The sequence below is a fragment of the Passer domesticus genome, chromosome 6 (assembly GCF_036417665.1).
Source record: "Passer domesticus isolate bPasDom1 chromosome 6, bPasDom1.hap1, whole genome shotgun sequence".
Taxonomy (NCBI): domain Eukaryota; kingdom Metazoa; phylum Chordata; class Aves; order Passeriformes; family Passeridae; genus Passer; species Passer domesticus.
Window position 1 is genome coordinate 59,533,987 of NC_087479.1, and position 24,116 is coordinate 59,558,102.

Genomic DNA, 24,116 nt, shown 5'->3' on the forward strand with positions numbered 1-24,116 from the left:
GTGAATTATGAATTTTGCCAGTAGTTGCTTTTGTTTCCTCAGGGGAAGGATTAATATTAAGTGAAAAATATGTGTTTCTTAAAGATAATCAGCCTATTTCAATGCACCTGCCTGTTGTGCTTTTCTCAGGATCAACCTGGATGTAGGAATAAGTAACAATAGCTTCTCTGGGAATATTGTCATGACAAAGTCATCTAAGTGTAGGTAAGGCACTGGCTTTCCTCCTTTTTCCCCCAAGGCTAAAGAAATGATAAATAGCAAGTGCTTCTAGCATGCACCTTCAGCAGGGTTTTATCAAATTTATTTATCAAAGTAAATGCTCCATCTTAGAACAAGGGAAACATTTATTTTAAAAATATTTAACTGTCTAATACATTACACTTTAACAATATTTATAGTAAAGGATTCTTACAAGAAAGAATAAACAGCTTTATGGTACAATTAGTATAAGAAATATCCACATGGGGACTGTTTTGCAGTGTAAAAACACACCATACATCTGAAATGGTCATTTGCATATAAAAGCTACCACTGATGCCAGTGAGTTGCACAGTGATTTAAAAAAAAATTTCAAACAACAGAATCCAAAATATACAAGTATTGCAAGCTATACACAGCTAACCAAATCAACACAGAACACTGTAGCAGGTTATTCCACTTTGTCTGAAGTTACACATGGTAGGATGAGTTGCATTCTGACACAGCTTTTATGAAGTTCCCACATAAAAGCCTCTCAGTCCCATGAGTTTCCCAGAGGGCAGAGCTGCCCAGTAAAGCACTTGGCTGTGGGCTGCTGGCCGTGGCTGGCTCACAGGGGCCAGGGCAGGTCGCTGAAGTCCACGGGGCCGCCGAGCCCCGCGTCAGCCTCCAGCAGGCTCATGATGACCGCCATGGCCGCCTCGTCGTTGCTGGGGCTGCTGGAGCCCTGCTCCGTGTCGATCATGTCCATGCCGATGTGGGAGTTCTCCCCTGCAGGGAACAGCACGGCCAGCGCCTCAGGGGGCTGCTCCCCTCCCTGGGGGCACAGCCAGGCCCTGGGAGCTGGGCACGCCCCAGCAAGGGCCACCACGCTCACAGGGCCAGCCTGAGTGCCAGAGTGCACACAACGCTGCAGCAGCAGCGTCTGGAGAGCTGCTGAGCCCTTCACACTGACTCAGGAAAAGAGGCTTCCAAGCACTGCCTAAGGAAATTCCAGTAGGAAGGAACTTTACAGAACTGCCAGGTGCCTCTTTGGGCACACAGAGTGTGTGGCACTGGGCTTTATGCCTCAGCTGCAGCCTGCAGATGGCAACAGCAAATTACTGCTAAAACCAACCAGTGTCCATGTGTGTTCATGTGTGACTTCACTTACCCAGGATAGAGGAGTTGTCGGAATACGGGTACCCAGAATTATCCTGGATTTGCCCAGACAGCAGCCCAGCTGAAGAAATGTCTGGAGTGCCACCATTCAAGATCTTGAAAGACAAAACAGAAGCTCTAAAGCAGCATGAAATGGTGCATTAAGTCTTAAACTGTCCTATAATGAAATTTTTAATATAGGGTAGATGGACTTCCCAAAATAACCCTGTGGTTTATAACAAATAATCTTCTAAGCAAGTTGAAATATCAAGGGGGTGCTGAAAACACCCAACCCTCCACCTGCATTTTCCTTTATGCCATGCCAGCAGCCCCTATTCTGTGACCTGTTGAACACTGTAGGGCAGAAGAAGAAAGAATAACTATTACCAGAATTGTAACTCTGTTCCAACCTGGCGTTTTATTTCAAGAACAAAGAGAGCTGGGAATAGACAGAAATATTTACTGTCTGTTCCAGTACAAGCAAGTCATCATTTCTCAGAAAAAAAGGTTAAGTAAGTCTGAAGCAGTGCATAAGGATCTGGGTAAGTGTTCTTGCTTTGGATAAAACTTCCATAAGCATTTAGAGATTGCTGGAAGCAGCCAGGACAAGAGTTCAGGTGGCTCAGTGCTGGTAATGGCACCTGAGTGCTACTCGAGCAATCTCAGAGCCAGGCAGGTGCATGGAGCTGACTTAGAAATAACCCTGAGTGCCCGTGCCCCGGGCTGTGCTGGTTTGTGCTCAGGAACACCCTGGCACAGCCAGGGCTGCAGTGCCAGCACTGCCAGCCTTCACCAGCACGGGGTGTCAGAGAGTTTCTGGAGAGTGGAGACACGAGGAGAGCTGTTCCTTGCAGGTCTGCTGCAAACATCCAGCCTAAAGGGCAGGTGAGTGTCAAACACTGCTGGAGTCTGGGCCGTGCTGCTGGCTGCCTTCAGGCAGTGCTGTACAGGGGGTGATCGCCTCAGTGCTTTGGCTGGGCCCCTTTTCCAGCCCAGCAGGCAGGAGCTGTTCCCTGAGCACAGTCCCACATCCCCTCCCAGCCAGGGGAAGCTCGTTCTTACCTTCTTCCCTCCTGGCGAGGATGTGTCGGGTGGGGGGGTGCTGGTGATGTTCAGGGGACTTGAGCCACAGCTGGAAGGTGATGATCCCCTTATCCTGAAACGTGCATAAGACAGGGCATGCATTTACAAGCCACTCAGAGACTTGGAGTTTTAAATACTGACTTCAGTATCAGGTGCCATAAGATGCCAAAAGCTGGAGCTTCATTTTTGTAATCTCACTTTTGCAGTGTTCCTCACACCAGCAGGAGCAGCAATGCTGTTATTTGCAGCCAGACCAACAGGCCTGTGTAAATCCAGCCTGCTTGATCTGCAAGCTTTACTTCCTCCCTGGTTTTTTTTCCTGGACAGCCTTCACAGAGTCAGAAGGAAAAGGTCCTGGCTGCTAAGGAAAGCCTCATTTTTGAGTACTTTACTTCAATTTGCACCAGCTAAGAGTTCCAGCTGCCTCAGTCACACGAACCCAGACTCCTCCAGTGAGCTCCTGCTACAGAAGGCCACTGGACACTGGATTGTTTGTAACTGCTCAAAGCCACATTGTTCACTTCCATTTTCCATAGCCTGATCAAACATCATTAATAATGAATAATGTATTGACTGTAGCACCAACCAATCTCCAGACCAAAGGGAGGAGGGGTAGTTACAGAGAAAAGCAATGGAAATGGGATTCTTCTCCTTGGCAGAGTTCCCCTGGGAAAGCTGAACAGAAGGCAGCTTTGGAAAATAGTAACAGCTGCTCAGAAAGGACTGGAACTAACCCAGGGTCCGAAATGAAATGCAAACACGGGTGGTAACTGCACTACTACACTCACTTGGGCTAATTAAATGTTTTACAGCTACTAAAAGGGATGGTTAAGCTTCAAAGTAATGATTCAGCCATGTTTTTCTTCTTTTCCTCTTTCCCCTTTTCCCTATTCCTACAGAGAGGAATGAAGCCTTAGGGATAGATCTGCTGCTGCCTGAAGTGAGGACAGAGGGAGTCTCCTGCCTGCAGCAGGAACAAAACTGTGGGAAACAGACTGAATGTGTTCCTGGACTGCAGCTCAGTCTGGTTAAACTGCTGCCTGAACATCTGCTGGGTGAGACCCCTTTTATAGGAAAGGGAACACAGTTCCCAGGAGGAAATCAGCGAGGAAAGGGATTTTCAGCCAACAGAAATGAAGTGGTACCCACTGAAAGCAGCTGCTCCCACAGGTGAGAACACGAGAAGCAGCTGTGGATGCCCACAGTCCCTTAGGGACCCTGTGCCTGACCCAGCCCCACATCCTGACTGCCATGGCCAGGCCCCAGCATTGTGTCCTTGCTCCAAGAGCTGCAGGGGAACTGCAAAGCTCCTCATGCACATCTAACAACCCCAAAAGCATCTGAGCAAATGGGCTGCACGAAAACAAACACTGCTGTTTTGGCACACAATCAACAGCTCTGGCATTTGGAGGTTGTGCCACTCACAGCCTCAAGTCACTGGGAAAAGAACAGTCTGGAATGGATTTGTTTCCAGGTAGCTGCTCTTTTTAACTCCTGTTTCTGGTAAACAGGCCATCATCCTCACCACTGCAAAGAAATGCCAGTATCAGTCTCTTGCAGCAGGAAGCTGCAAGGCTGTAACTGCATGCTTTCCCTGTGGGGGCTGACTGCCTCAGGGAGGCTGAACAGCAATCTGGAGCTGTCTCAGTACAGTTGGATCATTCCTTATTCAGCTTGAATAAATTGTTCTTTCGGAGGAAATCAAGGAAGTCTAACTCCTCTTAAAGAACAGGAATAAAACAATATAACTTCACACCATTTTCTCTCACCTGTGAATCTCCATGATTTCTTCAGCAATCATCCTCCCTATTTTACCTGCCCCAGCTCTTGTTCCACCTGGAATTCCAGGCACAGTGGGATGGGTCCTTTTGGGGCCACCTGAAATAGGCAGAAATTTTAAGGTCAGAGAAAAGCTTGCAAACCTTCTCCATAGGGCACCTGTGTTTAGGTTTTGAGTGGCTGCAGAACCTGAACAGGATTTATTGACAGTTCCACCAACTGCTGAGTGCCCTCAAATGGATGAGAACTCTGGCTTGCACTGAGCTGTGCTGGGCCTCAGATGTCCCTCTGTGCCAGCAGGGACAGGACAGTCCCCAACTCTTTTAGAATCTGGCTGTTCTCTTTCAGCACTGAGCATCTGGTGCTTGTCCAGATCTGGTACAGCACGGCCTTGTCAGACCTGCCCCACTCTGTGCCCAAACAGGCTCTTCTCCAAACATGTTTGTTCTCTGCTTTGTGGGAAGAACTTGCCAGTGCATATTCCACTCAATGTGAGATAAACCCAAGGCAGCTGCTGACTGCAAATGAAGCCCCTGCAGGTAACTGAGGAATCTAAAAGTGAAGGGGAAAGTGAGGTCTGAGCAGTTAGGAGCTGTTGCTGTAATGGGATTTCACACGTGCACAGCACTTGGGAGGTTGGAAAGAACACCTCCACTTGGGAGGAGCACTTGGAAAGAGCCTGATATACTCCAAGCAGAGAAAAGCCCCCACTGAGAGGGCAGGATAGGCCTCAGCATTGCTTATGCAGGATGGATAATGCATCTGGAAATGCATATTTAACAACAGCAACCCTCAGCAGGCGTGGCTCAGACCCAAAGCTAAACCTCATTTTCCTCAGGATAGTAACAAATCTCAGTGCAGAAGGGCAGCAAATGTGTGCAGACAGGATGAGCTGCTCCCAGGGCAGGAGAGCCAGTGATTCCTGAGCCCAGGAGTTACCTTCTCCAGCCTGGAGCACGCTGTCCATGCTGTGTGGGGACGCTGCCAGCTGGGGAAAGGCCGCGTCCCCGCTGTCCAGGACCGTGGTGCTGTGGAGTGCAAGGATGAGAAAAATCAGGCAGAGAAAACCCCACAGGTGGCAAACCCTAGCAGTGATTGAAACCCAGGTCGTGCAGCCAGAGTTTCAGCATGGAATGCTTCAGGGTTTCAGCAGTGTCACCTCTGTGACTGACACCAGGGCTGGATAAATAACAGAAATCAACCACCCTGCTCCACCTCAAAGTGCAGTGCAGCACCCAACAGCTTCTCAGCACAGAACTCCACTACAGCAACTATTCTGCTGAGCAGTCACCTCAAGAGAAAGGAAAAATGGGGGAAATACCTGCCAAAGCAAAGAAATGCATGCCCCTTATGCTCCTACAAAGACCAAATCCCAGCTTTTCCCAAAGAAAGAAAATAGTTCTATTTTCTGCAAGCTTTAACAACCAGAAATTAAATTACTGCAATTTTTAAATGAAACCCCTTCTCCCTGGGGTGATGTCTGGAGAAGACACCTACTGTCATACATATTTAGGTCAATTCTCACATGAGAAAAGGGCAAAGCAATGGGCATTCCCAGGCACCTGCTGAGGGAAAAGCACTTACGAAACGACTGTGTTTGTGGAGACAATGTATTCTACTTCTTTGGTCCAAGGGTTCATGAAACTGAACCAGCGACTCCGCAACGTAATAAAAGAGCCATCTTTTATTTTAAACTTGTAGCAGTTAGTTGTAATTTTTTCTCTTGTCTGCAAAACTGAGGACAGGTAGAAAGCAAGTCATTAGTGTCAAGCAGGCACCACAACATAAACACAGCCTTATCAGGGAAAACCCTGTTTATTCCTCCCCACATCCCTCAAGAAAAATGCTATTCCTCCCTCATCCCCCACAACCAGCCTGAACCTCAAATATTCCCTACAAATCCATGCAAGTCTAAGATAATCACAGTGTTTAGCACATACAGCACAATGCTCTTGACTAAAGCATTCACAAACAGCAATACCCAAATCTTTCCAAGTCTGCTTGGTTTCCTTAAAACACAACAACTGTTCCCAATATTTTGAACAAAATTTCTTTCCTGAATTATTAAGAACCATACCTTGTCTGTGACATTCTGCGAGATGTGCTATATCATCTTGATGAAAATATTCATAACACGAAGTACCTAGAAGTTCCTGGGGTAAGTATGCCAGGATGGCTGTTGCCCTGGGGAAGGGAGGGAGAGGAAGAAAATTAAAAAAAAAAAAAATCTTTTCAAGTTGAAGTATTAGAGAGAGATTCCTAAAGCTCACACTGAGGCTGGGTAAGGCTCAAGTAATGCGGAAAGGAATTTTCGGCTTAGAAGGTAAAAAAAATTCCTTAAGAACACTATTTTTAATTCTCAGGTAATTAAAGAAGTACCTAACACCCAGAGCCCTCAGGTATTACATTTGACTTACCATCACCAGAGGGGATGTAAGACTTTCTAAATAGCTTTGAAGATTTGCTGTAATTTTGGGAATTTAAGGCTGAAAAAAGCTGCCTCGTAGCAGCCACAAGACAACAGGAAGCTTTTGCACAAAGTGCCACTGCACAACAGACATCGAAGGTTTGGAGAACTCAAGAGTGGGACAGAACAAGACCACACCAAACTTAACTTGGATTCTGTACATTTCTTAGAAGAAAATTCTTGGACTTCTTAGAAGAATTTTCTTAGAAAAAAAAATCAGTGTTTCTTAGAAGAAAATGACTGAGGGAGAAGTGACGGTTCATTGAAGAAGCTGAAATAAGTGTCACAATTCCAAACCATTCCAATTCAAATTAAACATGAAGGGCAATAAGGAACAAACCCAGGTAGATCAGCATATTTTCTGCAATCTCAAAAAAGCCCAAATTAAACACTCTAAAATGCAGAAATTAGTAGATATTCATAATTATGAATACAAACAGAAGGAAAAAAGCTGAAGCACAAAATGCATGGTATTTCACTGTGGGGCATTTTTGTATGTTCCCAAACACAAGAGATTTCAGCACCAGCTGAGGACACCTCAAGCCTTCCTTGACAGGGAGACCAATGCCCTCAGCCTTGGGGAAGGAAACAAGAATTCAAACTGACTTTTGTAGGGTGAACTTTATGCCAGGCCACTTAAAACTTCAAAAAAACTCATCAAAGCAATCTCTAAGAGAACCACAATGCAGCAAAACCAAGCCTATCTTTAAAATGGAAGAGCTGGGAATCCAGTCAAGCTGACTCCAGTATTTTTCCAAGGACTTTAGTAACCAAGGCTTTTAGCAGCACTGCTGTGGGATACCCCACATAGATGAGGAACAACCAGCATGAGCAGCTACAGGTAATTTGTCAACCCTTTTATTTTTACAGCAGGTGCTGTGGAAAGGAGAATCTGCAGCTAATTACAGACACCAACAGACTGGGTGCATTCAATATCTGACCATGGTCTATTATGCAAGGAATGAAATTGTTTGTGTCCTCCTGGAATTTCATCCTGTATTTACTTTTTCCTCAGCTCGCTTCTCCGACTTAACAAGGCAGCTCTGAATCCTGAAGCTGTATCTGATGACATCTGCATAGATAATAAACTTAATTTTACTCTCAAATTCAGCACACAGGCCAATTAGAAGTCCTGAATAAGTAAGAGGAGAGATGATTCTCTTTAAAACTCTGCTCAGTGTAGCTGCCATTCCAACAGAGAATTGTTAAGCAGCTCCCTGGCTGTGGCAGCCCAGCTAATTGGTACCTAATCCATTGCTGTGCTTCTCCAGGGACCATGAAATCCATGAAGACAGGAAAGGTCACAGGGAGTTTAGGAAGTGTTTCTTTCCTGAGTTCCTTGGACAGATGATAAATGAACAGTGCAAGTCTATATGAACAAAACAACCTGACTTGGAAATAAATTGTTTTCAACTTTTACAGGTGCCTATATATTCTCCAGGAAAAGCAAGGAGCATTGGATGTCAGCTTCAGGCCCACAGATGAGGCTTTCTTCTAAATAAATTCCCTTTCAAAGAGTCTTTTGAAGTAGCATAGACATCCCAAGGACTGTAAACAACAGCTGGAAAGCAATGCAATAAAAGCATATGTGTTTAAATCCAATGGGTCAACATTTTCTGAGTCTCATTATTTTAGAAATGCCTTCAAACTACACATCAGGGGAATAAGTCTGATCTTTTGAAAATAAAACTTGTCTATAAACAAGACAGAATGGCATTTTCTGAGCAACAGAAAGCTATGAATGCTCCCAGAGTGAGCACCAGCTCCAAGCACTCAACAGTTGGTATTTTCAAAAGCTTTCCATCAAATTAAAACCAAAACCACCCAACCTAACCAAAACCCACAAACCCAACCACTCCAAAACAGATAAGTAACATAAAAAAAAAAAAATTCTCTGCACTTCCTTCCTCCCATGAGTATCCTCTACTTCCTCTCAAAGGGCACTGAAGATCAGCTGAGTCTCCCCTGAACCCAATTCCAGCAGGCAGACTCTGTCAGAGTTTGGAGTTTGGGTTTTTCTGTGTGTGAAGCAGCTGAGCCAAAGCCACAGGGAAACTGGAACAGCCTCATCTGGGCAGTCTCAATCCCTCTTGACAAGGAAGGGAACCAAGCAACCCCTCTCCAACCAACCCAGAGTAACCTCCCCTTTAACAGCCTTCAACCTCCTACTTTTCCCTCCACAATCCAATAATTTTCAAGGAAGATTCAGGTCATATGTGCCTGCTACTGAAGAAAATTCAAGCCCTTTGTTTTGGAAAAGGAAAGAATTAGCCTTTTAGCTAATAAATTGTTTGAAAGCAGATACCACACGGGCACAAGCTCTAAAACGGTTTCCAAGAGATAACCCTTGTGAAAAGCTTTCTTTCTTACAAACACAAAGGGTCCCAGAGAGAAGCATTAATCCAGCAGAATGTGTCCTAGTAAACAGTTATGTAAGTGTACATGCTAGCAAAGCCTAACCCAGCCTCTGCAGTCTCTCAGCTCCTGGTGTTTGCAGGAGGTTTCAAGTAACAGAGGCAGCAATCAGGGTCCAGTTTCAAAACATTTTCTTCTGAAGATTACACACATACATAACCCCCCTAACGAACTGGCAGAAAAGATCCTGGTGTTGTTCTGCCACATTTTTGGAAGTTTGGGGGATTTTTAAAAAATTTAATCCGTCACACTGAATTAATGCACAGTAACAGCTTTGAGCTCCACCTCAAAAGCCAACCCAGTAAAAAAAGCTAAGAAGGGCAGGGATTTCTTTTCCCAGGGGTATTTACACACTGCTGCAAGGCAAGCTGTGGGCGAGGCAGCGCTGGGTGGTGTCCCAGGGTGGAAGCTGCTGGGGGAAGTCTCACCTCTGGTCTACAAAGACGAACTTGCCGTCGATGGCGTGCCGGGACACGTACTCGGTGGGCTTCACCCGGATCTCGCCGTTGGCCGGCTGCGGCACCACGTGGGGATGGAGCCTCCCGATGGCCACGAGGCAGCTCAGGTTGCAGCCCTCGTTGTCGGGCTCGTTGTCTTCATCCAGGCCCATCTTTGTTGGAGGCCAGCTCTTTAAGTAGCCTGTGCTATGAATAGTGCAAAAGCTTTTGCGGTCTGCTGTGAAAAGAAAAACAAAAACAAAAAACCAAAAAAAAAACCAACAAAACCCAAGAAAGCAGTTAGGTCGCGGGTACAGCTTTGGAGAACTTCAAATCAGTTCTGCTAATAATGCACCTCCTCTCTTATGCAGGACATTTGGGATACTCTTCACTAAGGAGGGGCTGGGGGTGTTCAGCCTGGAGAAAAGGAGGCTCAGGGAGACCTCACCACTCTCTAGAATGCCTGACAGGAGGCTGGAGCCAGGTGGGGATCGGCCTCTCCTCCCAGGCAGCCAGTGACAGGATGAGAGGACACGGCCTCAAGCTGCACCAGGGGAGGTTCAGCTTGGACAGCAGCAGGAATTTCTTCACAGAAGGGATTGTTAAGCATTGGAAAGGGCTGCCCAGGGAGGTGGTGGAGTCCCCATCCCTGGAGGTGTTCAAGAAGTGGCAGAGCACTCAGTGCCACAGTCTGGCTGACAGGGGATGTTTGGTCAAAGGCTGGGACTCAATGATCTCGGAAACCTTTTCCAGCCTAAATGACTCTGTGATTCCAAGGGATTTTTCAGCACTCCTGCTGCAATGCAGCTAATCTGAGATAATCCAATAAACAATTTATCTTGGCAAAACCACTGTTTATGCTGAAACATCACATAGCTCAGATCAAGGCTGCTTTTGGTAATTTGGAGGAGAAATTGCATCACATTCTATTATTTCAGCAAAAGAGGTGAATAACCCAAAGGAATGTATGAAGAAATTAGTAGATTAACAAATAAGATTCCTCTTTCATCTTAAGCTGAGGTTCCTATAAAAACCCATGCTTGGAGGAACACAATCTGCCTGGGGTGTACAGGGGACAGCTGTACACAGGGGTGATGAAGATTTGCAATGGCCAGTAAAAGTCAGTGTCCAAAAGAATTCCTGTTCCCCAGCACTGAGCAGGCTTGAAAACTCCAAGGAAGCTGACTTTCACAGGCAGGTGGAGTAAAAGGTTTATGCCAACTACACACACTGGCTTCCTCAGCAGTGAGCACAAAAGCAGGATCCAAGGCCAAAGCTGGGAGATGGGGCAGCTGCCACAGCCAAAGAATGCACCAAAATTGCCTCTGTTCTCCTGTTGTTTCACATTAACTAACACCAAATGTATCATTCACAGTACTCAAAGAAGAAACCTTCACATTTGGGCTAAAAATATATTCCAACATGCCTAGAAGAAGAGCCTCCAGTGGAGAAAATATTACCAACACTGCTAATGCTACAAGCAAATATTCCAGGTGTAGAAATGCCACGTTTCCAGTACTCAGAATGTACACAACCCACAGATGAACTTAGAATTACACTCATTTTTTGAGGTGGATATCCATCCACACATCACTGGGCAGAGAACAAGGAACAGCTCCCCTTTACTGGAGACCTTGCCCAGGTGGTCAAGACTGAACGTGACCTGACCAATGTCTGAAGATGATGCAATAACCCCTCAGAGCTGCTGGCACAAACTGCCTGAAAAAGGTTTCAAGAAAGCAGAGTGGAGAATTTGGCTTTAAATGCTAATACAGGTGTGTAAGAGATACTGGAGGGGGTGAGAGGGAGTTTGAAGAAGTAACAGACCAAGACATAGCTCAGAATCTTAATAACAAACATTGATAAATGTAAAAAATTTCAACTGCTGAGAACGAGCAGCATTAAAAAAAATCCTGACAGCCTTGGCAATAAAGGCATGATGGTTACCTTTCTTCTTTGAGCAGGTTGAAGGGAAATCCTTGTCCTCTACCTTGACAGAGGGCCTGTTGCACTTCATCCTGCAGAAGAAGGAGCGCCGTGCCCCGGAGCAGAGCCGCGAGGGCCCGGGCGTGATGTCCGTCTTGACCGGGAGTCCGGCTGCGCAAACGGCGAGGGAGGCAGGGTCAGGTGAGAGGGAACCACCCCACAAACCCCACAAACCCCACCCCACGGCGCTTCAACCTCGCTGGGTCTTGCATCTCCTGGTTTTGAGGTTTTGATGTGTGTGGTTGTGCAGGAGCCAGCCGACCATACTGATACCTCGGGTTTTAGGTTTTTTGGTTTTGCTTTTTTGTGCTGTTTTGGTGCGTGGGTCTGGGTTTCATACAAGGGGATAGTAAGGTGTGGGTCTGGGTTTCATATTAGGGGATGGCAAGGTCTCTTCACAGAGGAGGCAGACACAACAATTCCTTCTCTAGCTGGGGAGCCAAGGACAGCCAATCTGGATCTCAGGCCCAAGAGCATAAACAACATGGACTGAAGGGAGAAAAAACAAGCAGGATGGGACTTCATGGGCTGGAGCTGTAATTGGACAGTTAGTTCCAATATACTAATGGACAAAGCCTATAAAAATGTGAGATCGTGACCAAGCCCTCTTTTGCTTCCATCTTGGAACCACCTGGGCAGAGCTACAGCTCTGGTACTGCCAGGGTGGCCTTTCAAGGATCTTCAATAAATATCTTTTTTATTCCCCTTAACTCTGTCTAGCTTCTGTTCCAGCTGCTTAAGGCATCAATACCAACACTGCGACTTCTGCCTGTGCTTTCTGCTGTTAGAACACTGAGGTGAGCTCAAGAACACGGGCTCTGAGAGCAAAGATCAGCAAGAGATTGGGCAAATCCACACAAGTCCTGTGATAAATACTGCAATTTCTCTGAACTGGTTTAAAACAGAGAGATTACTTTTCCACAACCAGAGCAGAACTCCATACACAGTCACTCAGGAGGCTCCTGACCCTTCTGGCACTTTCCTATCACAACACCCTCCCAGAAACACGTGTGCATATGGAGCAGAAGAGCCCCAATGACACTCCAGGGAGAGACAGAGGAGAACAGATAGCAGAGACCCACTCAGGAACTGTAAATCCCCAAGACCTCCAGTTATGTCTCAGAAGTCTCTCCGGCCTTGCAGAAATAATTGCACATGGACATGCCCTAACAATAAACCCTGACCTTTATCATATTCTCACAGGGGATTCTTTTCTGTGGGAAAACCAACCAAAACACATCACTCTGAGCCACCAGCAGAGTGCTGGTACCACCAGGGCTCTGGGAAGACATGGAATGCTTCCATGGCATGCATCAGGAGCACAGGTATCAGCAAGGCCAGTGCTCCAAGGGCTGGTGGAAGATTTAAATCACACAGCAACTTTTCCACAGCCTGCCATCCACTCCAACCACGTCTGCATGGGGATATGTAAAATCAAGCAGCTGTCAGCATGAACAAAATCTTCTCAGGCCTTGTGAGCTTTTAACGTAAGGAGGAATCCCAGCAATTCCAGTATTGTAGTGGAAAGTGTCCCTCTCTTACAATTCCACTGGAGTGAGGTGATCCCCAGGAGGTCAGGCTGCCCTGCACCACATGCCCTCCAAACTGCTGCACCGTGGTGTGAGTACAAGCTGTGCTGAGTTACTCATGCCAAGACAAAAATAAATACGTGCATACATCCTCATACTCTTCACCAGTATGAGTTCTTGAAATTCTACCAATCTGTCTATCATAGCAGATGGGAAGACTGTAATTCATAGTATTTATTTTTGCCCTAACTTTGTCAGAGCCACACAAAAAAAAAAAAGCCAACCAAAAAACCAAAAAAACAGGAGGCAGCACTGGATATTCATGCTTGACAACCGATGAAACCAGGAGCCAGAAAAAACTGCAGCTGATTCTGCTGAAGCCTCCAGGCTCCCTGCCCTCAAATGCTCTCTCTCAACTTCAGTTTCTGAAGTTGAGCTGGTGGCTTCTCTGAGCTGAGATCCAGGAGATTTCTGCTCCTGACAAGCATGAGACTTAATGACCTGGAAATCTGCAGTTGTAAGATACCACCTTCCACTTAAGCAGTGCAGACTCCTGTTATGAGAGGGAATTAAACACCCACTCACCCCAAGAGCAGCAGAGATTCAGAACTACTTTAAAATACCAGAATGGAACAGAGCTAAGAGACATGGCAGGAAATGATTCCAAAGTTAAAATCCTTCTGAGAGAAAGGCTGGGTCATTGACAGCAGTAAGCAATAAATAAGTAGATAAATAAAATGAATCCTCTATCTTAGCTGACAGCTAAGGACTACCAAGATAACACTGAGTGTATTCTGACCATTTAGAATGATGGATTAGAAGAAATGCTTCATATGTTCTAATGGAAAAAGTTAAAGCTTTGATGCCTGGAAGAGAGAGTGTCACAGTGAATGCCAAACCCAACAGCTTCCAGAAACCTGTTTCACACTTTTTTTTCTTTTTTTTTGTTTCTTGCTGTCTTTAAGGTACAACTTCCTTGGCATGAGACAATGCAGGCAGCATCCCCCCACATCCCCACTTGTGACATGAGGCAAAACCCCAGCAGCAGTGACTCTAGATGACATTTTTCCCAAAGTTGGGAACACTCACTTTTTGCATCTATAAGTCTTTCTCGTGGCGCAGTGTCAGAAGAAGAGAGCTGCTCCTTCACTTTGGCAATGTCTTTAGGATGGAGATAATCAAATAAACTTTGACCAATCAAATCATTCTGTAGAGATTGAACATTCAGTCAAAAAGTAAAATAATGACAGTATGTTTTCTTCATTTTAGCATCCAGTATGAACAATCCTTTTACACACAGGTGTAACCAAGGAATACCAAACATCCAGATCCAGCCTCATTGCAGGGGGTTTGGACTGGATGACCTTTAAAGGGTCCCTTTCAAACAAACTATTTTATGATTCCATGATTTGATGGAAGGTTTTCTCTGTGTATTGAATTTATGACTACATTACACAGTAATTCCTGTCATCGTTTTCAGTAAGAGTTTTGCAGAGCTGGCACACTCAATTCCCTCCCACCAAATATTCTGGTTACTACTCAGTCTTACTTCTTCTACCACACATCTGAATGAAAAAAAAATCCTAATTGCAAATGTTCTCTTTCATTATTTACATATGAATTTAGTATATACCTAACTAAATGCTGGCTGAGGAAAACTTTTGAAGCTAATACAGGTTTAAATTTGATGAGGAGTGCAGATGACAGAAAGAATGAAGATTATTTACACAATATATAGTCCAACTTAAGCCTTATGTTGAGCATATATTAAAAACCTGGCTTTGATATAACTGCTTTCCAGTTTCCATCAGTAAGCATGCAAGCAAAACCAGAACAGGCAGAGAGAAAACTAAGCTGAAAAATCCATGTGATGCTACTGGAAAAACCCCAGACTGATGTTTCAATATTTGCTTACACTCCCAAATAGGTAATGCTTTTGCAAGCCTGAGGGTAAATCCTTGAGCAGAGTGCTTCAATCAGTGAATTAAATTTAGTTCCTTTTCACCTCTTGCTTTGAATGGAAACCAGAAACAATCTTCTCTAATGACATGGCAGAGAAAAGCTCTCTCTCTTTGCAACACCTCTCAGCTTTCAAGTCAGACTCTTCTCATACCTATCCCCCAGATAAAGGCATAACCATCAAAAAGCTCTCAAATCTTTTAATGTACTTAAAATGGAAAAGAATACCTGACTGTAGTTGAGGATCTTGAAGACAGATTCTGAAACAAACAGTATCTTTCCTCTGTCACAGCCCACAACAAAAAGGAATCCATCTGCTGCCTAATCGGGGGGGTGGGGGGAAAGTCAAATCCCAAGTTATACATCCACATTGCATCATGATAACCTTTAAAAGCACTTTGTGTACAGCAGAATTTCTACACTAGGAGAGCTGTCTTAACATTTAGAGGTAACTGAGTCAACAGGAAAAAAAGTAAAATTACAATGAAGGGGCTTTTTTGCATCTGCAAACATTTTTGGCAGAATTCTGGGCATTGTGCCCAGAATGTAAAATAACTTTTATGAGAAGAAAGAACCCATGTCTTGTCCAATAATATTATGATTATGTTTAATAATGCCTTCAAATTAAAATGTTATTTTAACTGTACTTAAAAAAGCTCCTCTTTTAGAAACCAACCATAATGTGGATATTTATTTCTGTGCCTGGAGGCAACTAATTCCTATTTGCAAAGTATTGTCTTTTAGTCACACACAAGCAATTATGTATCTTCAGAGTCACAATGCTGCAGAAATGAAATTCTGCATATGCTGCATGTGGACACTGCAGTGCTTCAACAATTACACAGCCACTAGAAGAGCTTAACTACTGACTAATGAGAGAAGCTCTCCACACTATAAAAGGAGTATAACAGCAGGCAGCCATACACACTAAGACATGTTACATCAGTGACCTCAATTAAAAAGTGTTCATTGTATCATTGTACACTGAAAATCATGGCAAGGTTAGCCAGGGCAGCAAGTCTGTTAAGAAAACTATTCATGTGATTTTGGTTTGTACATGTAATAACTGAAGATTCCAATAGTTCCCATCTAAATCCCCCCTCTTCAATCTTTCTGCTTAAATTAAGAATGCTAGTCATCATTAAACTCACTGACTCTGTGAAGCAGGCTCCAGATTTCTTAATTATCCTCCATAATCAAAACATTTTTAAGCTGAGATACAAGGTAGAAAAATACTAGTGGTGGGCTTTGGGAGAGCTACAGTCACAGATATTAATATCTCTTAATTAAAAGTTGGAACATACCCTGAGAATAAGATGTTTTAATTCATCATCTGATAGAAAAGCAGGCTTGTAGTTTGCTTCTGTATATGGGTTTGTAGCACCTAAAGAAAACAACAAAACAAACAATTCCCACACCATCAACATTACACACTTAAATGAGCAATCTTTTTTTGGCTCCTTCTTAGTCTGCTGTTCATTGCAGGAGCTCTTTAAAATGAACTTTTTTGGTTTTGTTTTACTATCAACATGAGCTCTGTTGATATTAACTTGATATTAAAAAGGATGAAGCTTTTTTTTGCTTCAGACACAAGTACTGCATGGGGCAGAAATGCAAATTAAATGCCTCTGAGATATAAAAGTATTCCTTGACATATTTTTGAACCCAAAGCTTGTTCTTGATTTATGGCCTAGTCTCAGAATTAGAAATTATAAAAGTAAGATATTAAAGAATAAAAGCATTCAAACTATTTCTTCTCCTTATAACTCAGTAAACCATGACAAGCTCATGTAAACAAATCATCACTTAGGAATTTACAAATCAATTCTCTCATTCCAAGCCAAAGATAAAACCCAGCATTACAATGACATCATCTTACAATGCCAAAACCCCAAAATTGGCAACAAATGAGGCAGCTATTTATTAAAGACTAATTCTTCTCATTCTATTCCCTTCATAAATGCAGAGGAGAGTCAAATTAGTAACCACTGAAGTGTTATAAAGTATTAAACTCATCAAGTGACAGTGGCAGGAAGGTTAAGCCTTCCAAAACTGCAAGACTAAATATGACTGAGGGCAGCAGCTCTCCTAGAAATGGCAACAATCACCAGGATCTTTTTTACCACTATCTGCATCCCTTTTTTTTTCTCAGTAGTGCATTTCTTGAAGGCCTAAAGCTTTTAACACCAGCACCAACTGATTGTACCCAAACACTGATTCACTCATATGAAGCTTTAGGAACACACAGTGATTTCTCACAACCTCAACTCTTCCAAACCTGTGTGTTTGCCTTTAAGTGCTTGCAATAGAAACTGGTCAAAAAGACCAAAATTAAGTTTTCAAGGTACTCTCTATTCTTTTTCACACAGAGCTAAAGGTACAAACACAAAACCTTAGAAGTCCTGTGGGAATACCATACCTAAAATGTCATCTCTCTATCCAACAACTTGGTACATTCCTGCTTAGAGCAGTGCTCAATACTGCACCAGAATTAAGTGTGCACTGCCCTTAAGCCCTTTGCTCCTTCTCCCCACCTGCCCCAGGTGCCTTGGTGCTGTGGAGTCTGGCAGTAGTGATCAATGGGTCAGATGATGGAAAATTATTCTTTTCTCACCCCCAAGTTCCCCAGTCACATCAGGGTATTTACTGGACCATGAACTAGTAAGCTGTGAATGAACACCGAGCATCAGATGCTAAGAGAAGGGAGTAATCCTCCCAAAATGAATTAACTTACTCCTTTTTGGCAAAAAAAGGGAGAGGAAAAGCGTGGCTTTGGGGAAATGCCACTTGGAATGGCCCCAGGCAACTCACCACGAAGTGTTTTCATGTGCTGGACAGCCATCCTGAGCACGGTGAGCTTGTCCAGCTTGCGGGACATGGCGTTGCACGTGGGCACCAGCGAGGCCAGCTCGTCTATGAAGCTGTTCATCTTGTCCCTGCGCCTCTTCTCAATCTGGCTGTGAGCCTCCCTGCACACACACACACAGCAGGGCACGTGAGCACACGGAGCAATGCCCACAGCAACCTGCTCAGGGTGAGAGAGCTACCCTGCTATCCTCACGGAAAGGACAGCAGGCACTCTTGGGGCATTTGATGTCTCATCAAGCACAGGAGCAATGCCCAGAGCAACCTCCTCAGTACTGGATTTGTGGGGTGCCCAACGAAGGCAGGAATGATGAATCTGCCTCCATGCTCTCAGAAGGCTAATTTATTATTTTATGGTACTATATTATATTAAAGAATACTAAACTATACTGTACTAAAGAATACAGAAAGGATACTTGCAGAAGGCTAAAAAGATAATAATGAAACTCGTGACTCTCTCCAGAGTCCAACACAGCTTGGCCCAAACTGGCCATTGACTCAAAACAACTCACACCAAAAACCAATGAAACAATCACCTGTGGGTAAACAATCTCCAAACACATTCCAAAGGAGCAAAACACAGGAGAAGCAAATGAGATAAGAATTGTTTCCCTTTTTCTCTGAGGCTTTTCAGCTTCCCAGGAGAAAAATCCTGAGCAAAGAGATTTTTCATCAAATGTGAATGCTACACCTCAGGGTGAGTGAGCTCCCTGTTATCCTCATGGAAAGGACAGCAGACACTCTTCAGACATTTGATGTGAATTGTTTGGGTAAAGAACGGTTACAAGCAACAGGAAAGGCTGCAGCACAAGCTTGCTTGCACAAGCACAAGCCAGAAAACACACCCAGTGCTGGTCAGGTTTATATTTTCCCATATTAAGATTCACTGCTAACACTTTCATAACACACTATTGAGTCTGAAAGAAGAGAGATGAAGAATGCAACATTACCAGAAACATATCTGGCTTAAATTTCAACAGCAATGAGGTGACTAAAACCAAGTTACTCACCAAATTAGTTGTTTCACTCTATGCAAACTTAATGAAAAATGTCAACAGTGCAAAGATATTGAAAAATAAGGGAAGGTCAAAGCTAGAAAAAGATATTTTCAGAAGAAATATGCACAAATAATTCATACATAGCAAAAAGCAAGAGACAGTGCTTTGAAAAATATCTGTTTAGAGCATTACCTTGCATTTTTTATCCTGCCTTGTTGGTCTGCATACTCCAATCTGTTGAGAAATGACATCACAGAGTTACAGTGTTGAAAGCACTCAACCCAACTCTTTTCCTGCATCTTACATCCTACTGATCCTCATTAAGATCAGTTTTTTTAGAATTTGAATGTTTACTTAACCTTTCTACAGCCAAGTTCAGTATCTATAACATTGCACCTCAGACTAGGGGGTGTTTTAGCTTGTCTGCTCCATGTTGTTTAAACTAAGATTGTTTAGATTATTGCTTCATCCCAGCAAAGCAATAATTTGGGACCACAGTGATATTGAGAACAGGCATCCCACAGTCAGGATGCTGTGTCAGAACTGTGGAACTGAGATTTCAGTGACAGTATCAACAGTACCTTCCATGTTGGTCATCTTTATCTGTATCCATACCTTCCCTGCAGAAACAGAACAAAGCAACACATCACAAGTTCAGCAGGACTAGCAGAACTGTTATCCAACCACCATAAAGTCACAATCAAGTATTCCTGCCACCTCTAAATCACAAATGCAAAAATAGGAGTATAAAAACAACAACCTGGAAGGACTAAGGAAGCTGTGTGGTTTTTGTAACATTAAAACATTTTCTTAAATTAGTTGTGTCTCCTTCAGAACTCACTAAATGGCACAGTTTGATGTGTTTGACAGTAAAACATGCTGCAGTTCAAAGATATCATCTGTTACAAAAATGTTTTTCAGTTAACTAAAGGAGGGGGAAAAAAACCCAACCTTGTGCAGATGCCTTTATGTTCTATAGCTCAGTTTGCCTTATAGTAGTTGTTTTTGGGGCGGAAAATGGTAATAATCTAAATTAACACACCACTGGAGGTGGCCAAATGCAAGGAGAGAATAAAAGTCTGTGTGAAAGGCACACTGGAAATTAGTGCAACTTTCAGTGTAGATACATGGTTTGCTTTTGTTTGAACATGAAGAAAAGAAGCAAGGAGAGAGGAATGAAGAATAGAAATAATCCCCCTCATTACATTTAATACTGTAGCCACATGTGCACAACTAAGCAGGAGAGGAGAGTGTAAGTTTTCATAGCTGCACTTGGTAGAAAAAGCTAAATGCTCATGACTACACATCTTTTTTTAGACAAAATAATTAGGGAGAGGATGTTTTGGCTTACATAAATCTGTACAACTGTGCTCATATGGACATTCCTAGGCCTGCTCATTCTGTTTTAATTTCTACCTATGAATTTTAAGTCTATGGCAGAAAAAGGCAGGGGAAAAAACACTGGGCATCTTTTTTAAGGTTTACCAATTACCAAAATATTTATACTTACTCAAAAGGAAAGCCATCGAGTCTGAAAAGAAAGAAAAATAAAGTACACCATATATAGGAAATAAGAACAATATCTTACATTTTCTGCTGAAGTTCTCAAGCTAATTCAGATTCTATTTGAAATGAAAAGCACAATGAAAACAGGACAATAGCAGTGAGCATTTTCTAAAGAAACAAGCTTGTTCAAATTAATCTACTTTCTGAAAGAATAATTCTGCTTTTTAAGAAAAGAGAGCATAGTTCATTACACTTAATGTGAAAAACTAATAAAACAACTAACCTAAATTATGTTATGCAAATCATTGAGATATTGTTTCATCTTCAGAAAGGAAAGATCTGTGCTTTATGCGTGTTGTCCTTGTGGTTAGATAAATGGGATTTCAGAGGACTCTAAGGCCAGAAATAAAACATAAAAATAAAAATAAAGTATCCCAAGTTTCTCAGTTTTTGATTCTTGCCCAGCAGGATAGATGCACATTTTGCCTTAGTCTTAAGTCCCAAGCTGAACTGTATAAACACTTTATGATATCACAAGGAAATTAAACAGAATTTCTACATGCAAATAACTGCTGGCATCACTCCAAGACTGTAAAGTGACCTGAAATACCACTGAGCTTTGCCATGATAAGAGGCTATGTTTTATAAAAGCCTTATGAAAAAGCCTTCTCATCTCAGCCAATAACATACTAGTTATTCCTGTTCAACACTGGACACGAGCCCTCTTAAAAATAAACCTAAGAGCCTTTCATGTATTCACTGCACTCTTAGATGAATTATCTTTGTGATTAGTTTTAAAATAACATTAATAATGATGCTAAATCTCCCAGTCTGCACACCTGAGTTATTGTCTTAGCCACTGACTCCTGCTACTCACAATTTAGCAGCCTTTGTGACATCACCTTTAGCTCTGGGATGTTTGTGTTTAAACCCCCAGAAAGCCAAATTTAGAAGAGGTACAAGGTAAGTTATTAATGCAACCGGGTAGTTTATTTTCTCATCATGTGATATTTCAATTGCAAGCATGAATCCCAAGCAAAATTTACTGTTCACAGTCCTGTGCATGAAGCCTTGGACAACAGCATTTGACCAGCCCTTGCTGAAGTGACAGCAGTAAGCTGGGCAGGGATTTTCCTGGAGGAATTGCAGCAGAAAGAACTAAAAAGCTGTTGCGGAGAGCTGAAATTGCAGCTGATGACTCCTCTTGCTTGTATTCAAGAGATGATCAAAGAACCACCCTAAAACAATGGTTCTGCTTCCCTTATTCCCTGGCTTCACTGGTACAGGAAGCACCAAACTGGGCACTTGGATAATTTATGTAATTAAATCATCAACAGGTAACAGAAGTTGAACAATAGCATTTCTGAACATTTTCCCATACATACACATATAAGGAGGGGTCAAAGTAGTCTCCCTTAAGTTCTGCTTTCCAAGAGGAACATTTAGTAGCCACCATTTACTTTGCAACACAAAATGAACTATGGTATGACTACGTGATAAGTAGTGGCATGTCGTGTATGACTACAAAATAAACTCATTTCACTAAGGATTCAGGGAAACAGAGTTTTCACACATTTTTAAAGATGCACACAAAACCTAAAGGGCAGAATTATACCTTACAAGAACAAGCTGTCTTTTGGAAAAGAGGATTTCGGTAATGCTTCCTACCCAGAGGAACAGAAATGGAGAAATCCTTTCTAGACAAAAGGAAGATGGTAGGATTGAGGGTGGTCACTCAATTTTGTGGTAGTCAATTCAGCTAGAGGGACACATATGCTTCTCAGGGAGATTAAAGGCAGTTCAGAGAGGTATTTAAATATTTTGTATCTAAGTTCTCTAAAAAGAATCTAATTCTTAATTGTGATGCTCAGCAGGGATTAAAAATTGTGCTCCTCCTCGTAAAAAGAGCTGCCAACAATCCAAAGGCCCTCAGCAATAAAATCTGAGCTAAGTTACGTAAAAATGGATTCTGTGGCTGGATGAATAATGGATGTGGCCACTCAGAAGTTCCCCTGCAGCCACACTTTGCAAAGTTACAATGCAGAGGAGGCTTGCACAGGCACTTGCAGTAAGTAGGTTGCAGGAAACATTACAGGTCTGGGAGTCTGGCAAACTCTGCTGTGCCCTTCACTGCTCTACAGCAGAGGTGGTAGGATCTCCTTCTACAGCTGAGAACCACTACAAGATTAAACCAGTTGATTAAAAGAAAGACAGCTCTAATACCTCAAACCAGAGACTGTTCAGATTCATAGTCAAAAGAGAGACCAAAATAGCTTCATCAGGTAAAGGCTGGCAGCACATTGACAGGAAGTGACTAAATAGGCAAAAAATAGGTGAAGAAAAGGAACTACTCCTAGTTTTGCTTCCACTTTCCAATAATTTTATTATCTTCTCCTTCTGTTAGTCAGACATTGTACTTCCTATGTAAATGGTCAATATAATTAACCTCCACACAGTACATTTCATCAGTACTAATTCCATTCCCCCACCAGCCAGAAGTTTTTCTCCTCAGCCTTACCCCATCTGATAACCCTCAATTCTGCACTGAGATGACAACTTTATTTTTATTATTAAATAATGAACTTGGCTCTTAGTGCACAGTAGCTCTCTTCTTTATTAAAACCTTTAAAGCAGATTGTAAAGAAGAGGTTATTTTAAAACTGCTATAAATATGTCTATAGTCTTCCCCACTGTATTGTTGTGTTGCCACCTCCTCTTAGCAGTGCTAAATCAAGAGAAATCCAACTTACTGATAATCAGTTGAGCTTCCCTTTCTCTTCCTATTACAGTCCATTCCTGAAGTGCTAAGGGAACTGGAGATCAAGTCAGCAGGGTCTGGTGACATAAAGTCACTAATTGTAGAAGATATGTCCATCCTTTGGTCTGCCATTGGACTGTCTAACATCAGGGAAGAAATAAAAAACAACCCCCCAACCAAAAAAACACTGCATTAATATAAGCAGATACTTACATATTTTTAACCAAAAAAGTTATCTCAAACTTAGCAGTCTTAAAAAACTGCAACAATCAGTTTCTATTTTTCCCTCTTCCTGTAAAAAAACCAGGTAATTTCTCCTTTTCCACTTACTGCTGTATGCAGTAATGCACACAAACCATGACCATTCTCAAAACACATTATGTAACACAATTGTTTCTAAAGATTTGTCAGAATGATCTTGAACTAAACCAAGCTTACTCTTGTGTTACCTGGCCATCCAATTGCCTCTTTCTAACAGGAATATTTCTGACACTGAACACTTGCTTTAATGTGTCTCTGCATATGAAGACCATATAAGAGCTCACAAACTTTTGAAGTTCTATTTCCACTGAATTCAGAACATTTCTATAGAAAAAAACACATCTGCACAGCAGACTCTACAAATAAAAATATTATAACCCAAAGATAGTGGTCAAAGAAGTCTAGTAAAAGGTACAAATTAATCTAATTGGCTTTTTAATCCTCTAGACCACAAGTAATTCAAATCCTCAGTATTTAATCCTCCAGACTGCAAATAACTACACTGTTGGAAGAAACTCTGTGAAAAGTTCCCTGCTAAATAGCACCAACTGTGAAAGAGAAGAGGTTTTACCTGAAGGCCTGTCTTGGAAGCCTAAATCCACTTGGGCAAAGATGATGATGCTCAGCCCAAAGCAGCTGATAATCTCAGAACTCTTCCTTGCCTCATGTTCTGTCGGTCAATTACTTTCAAAAACCTGAATGGGAGGAAAAACCAGCAAGTTTAAAAAACACCTT

At 42.7% G+C, this 24,116-nt stretch overlaps 1 protein-coding gene across 12 annotated transcripts in view; it reads right to left on the reverse strand.

Annotated features, from left to right (window-relative positions):
- Positions 1–265: 265 nt before the first annotated feature.
- BMAL1 (basic helix-loop-helix ARNT like 1) overlaps positions 266–24,116 on the reverse strand; it is a 49,055-nt gene continuing 25,204 nt past the window's right edge. For 7 of the 12 annotated variants that reach the window (XM_064426132.1, XM_064426131.1, XM_064426129.1 and 4 more), the window contains exons 2-19: positions 23,953–24,076; positions 23,113–23,260; positions 20,367–20,387; positions 19,438–19,476; positions 19,049–19,090; positions 17,805–17,962; positions 16,298–16,377; positions 15,222–15,314; positions 14,124–14,241; positions 11,467–11,616; positions 9,511–9,757; positions 6,278–6,384; positions 5,785–5,935; positions 5,140–5,228; positions 4,191–4,299; positions 2,401–2,494; positions 1,352–1,454; positions 266–969 (exon numbers count right to left, since the gene is read on the reverse strand). In XM_064426132.1, coding sequence (XP_064282202.1) covers positions 809–969; positions 1,352–1,454; positions 2,401–2,494; positions 4,191–4,299; positions 5,140–5,228; positions 5,785–5,935; positions 6,278–6,384; positions 9,511–9,757; positions 11,467–11,616; positions 14,124–14,241; positions 15,222–15,314; positions 16,298–16,377; positions 17,805–17,962; positions 19,049–19,090; positions 19,438–19,476; positions 20,367–20,387; positions 23,113–23,252 — 1,902 coding nt within the window. In that variant the 5' untranslated portion in view covers positions 23,253–23,260; positions 23,953–24,076 and the 3' untranslated portion in view covers positions 266–808. Of the gene's footprint in view, positions 970–1,351; positions 1,455–2,400; positions 2,495–4,190; positions 4,300–5,139; positions 5,229–5,784; positions 5,936–6,277; positions 6,385–9,510; positions 9,758–11,466; positions 11,617–14,123; positions 14,242–15,221; positions 15,315–16,297; positions 16,378–17,804; positions 17,963–19,048; positions 19,091–19,437; positions 19,477–20,366; positions 20,388–20,645; positions 20,731–23,112; positions 23,261–23,952; positions 24,077–24,116 lie in introns of those variants that run through there. The other 5 variants (XM_064426138.1, XM_064426137.1, XM_064426140.1 and 2 more) reach the window with 4 other exon arrangements.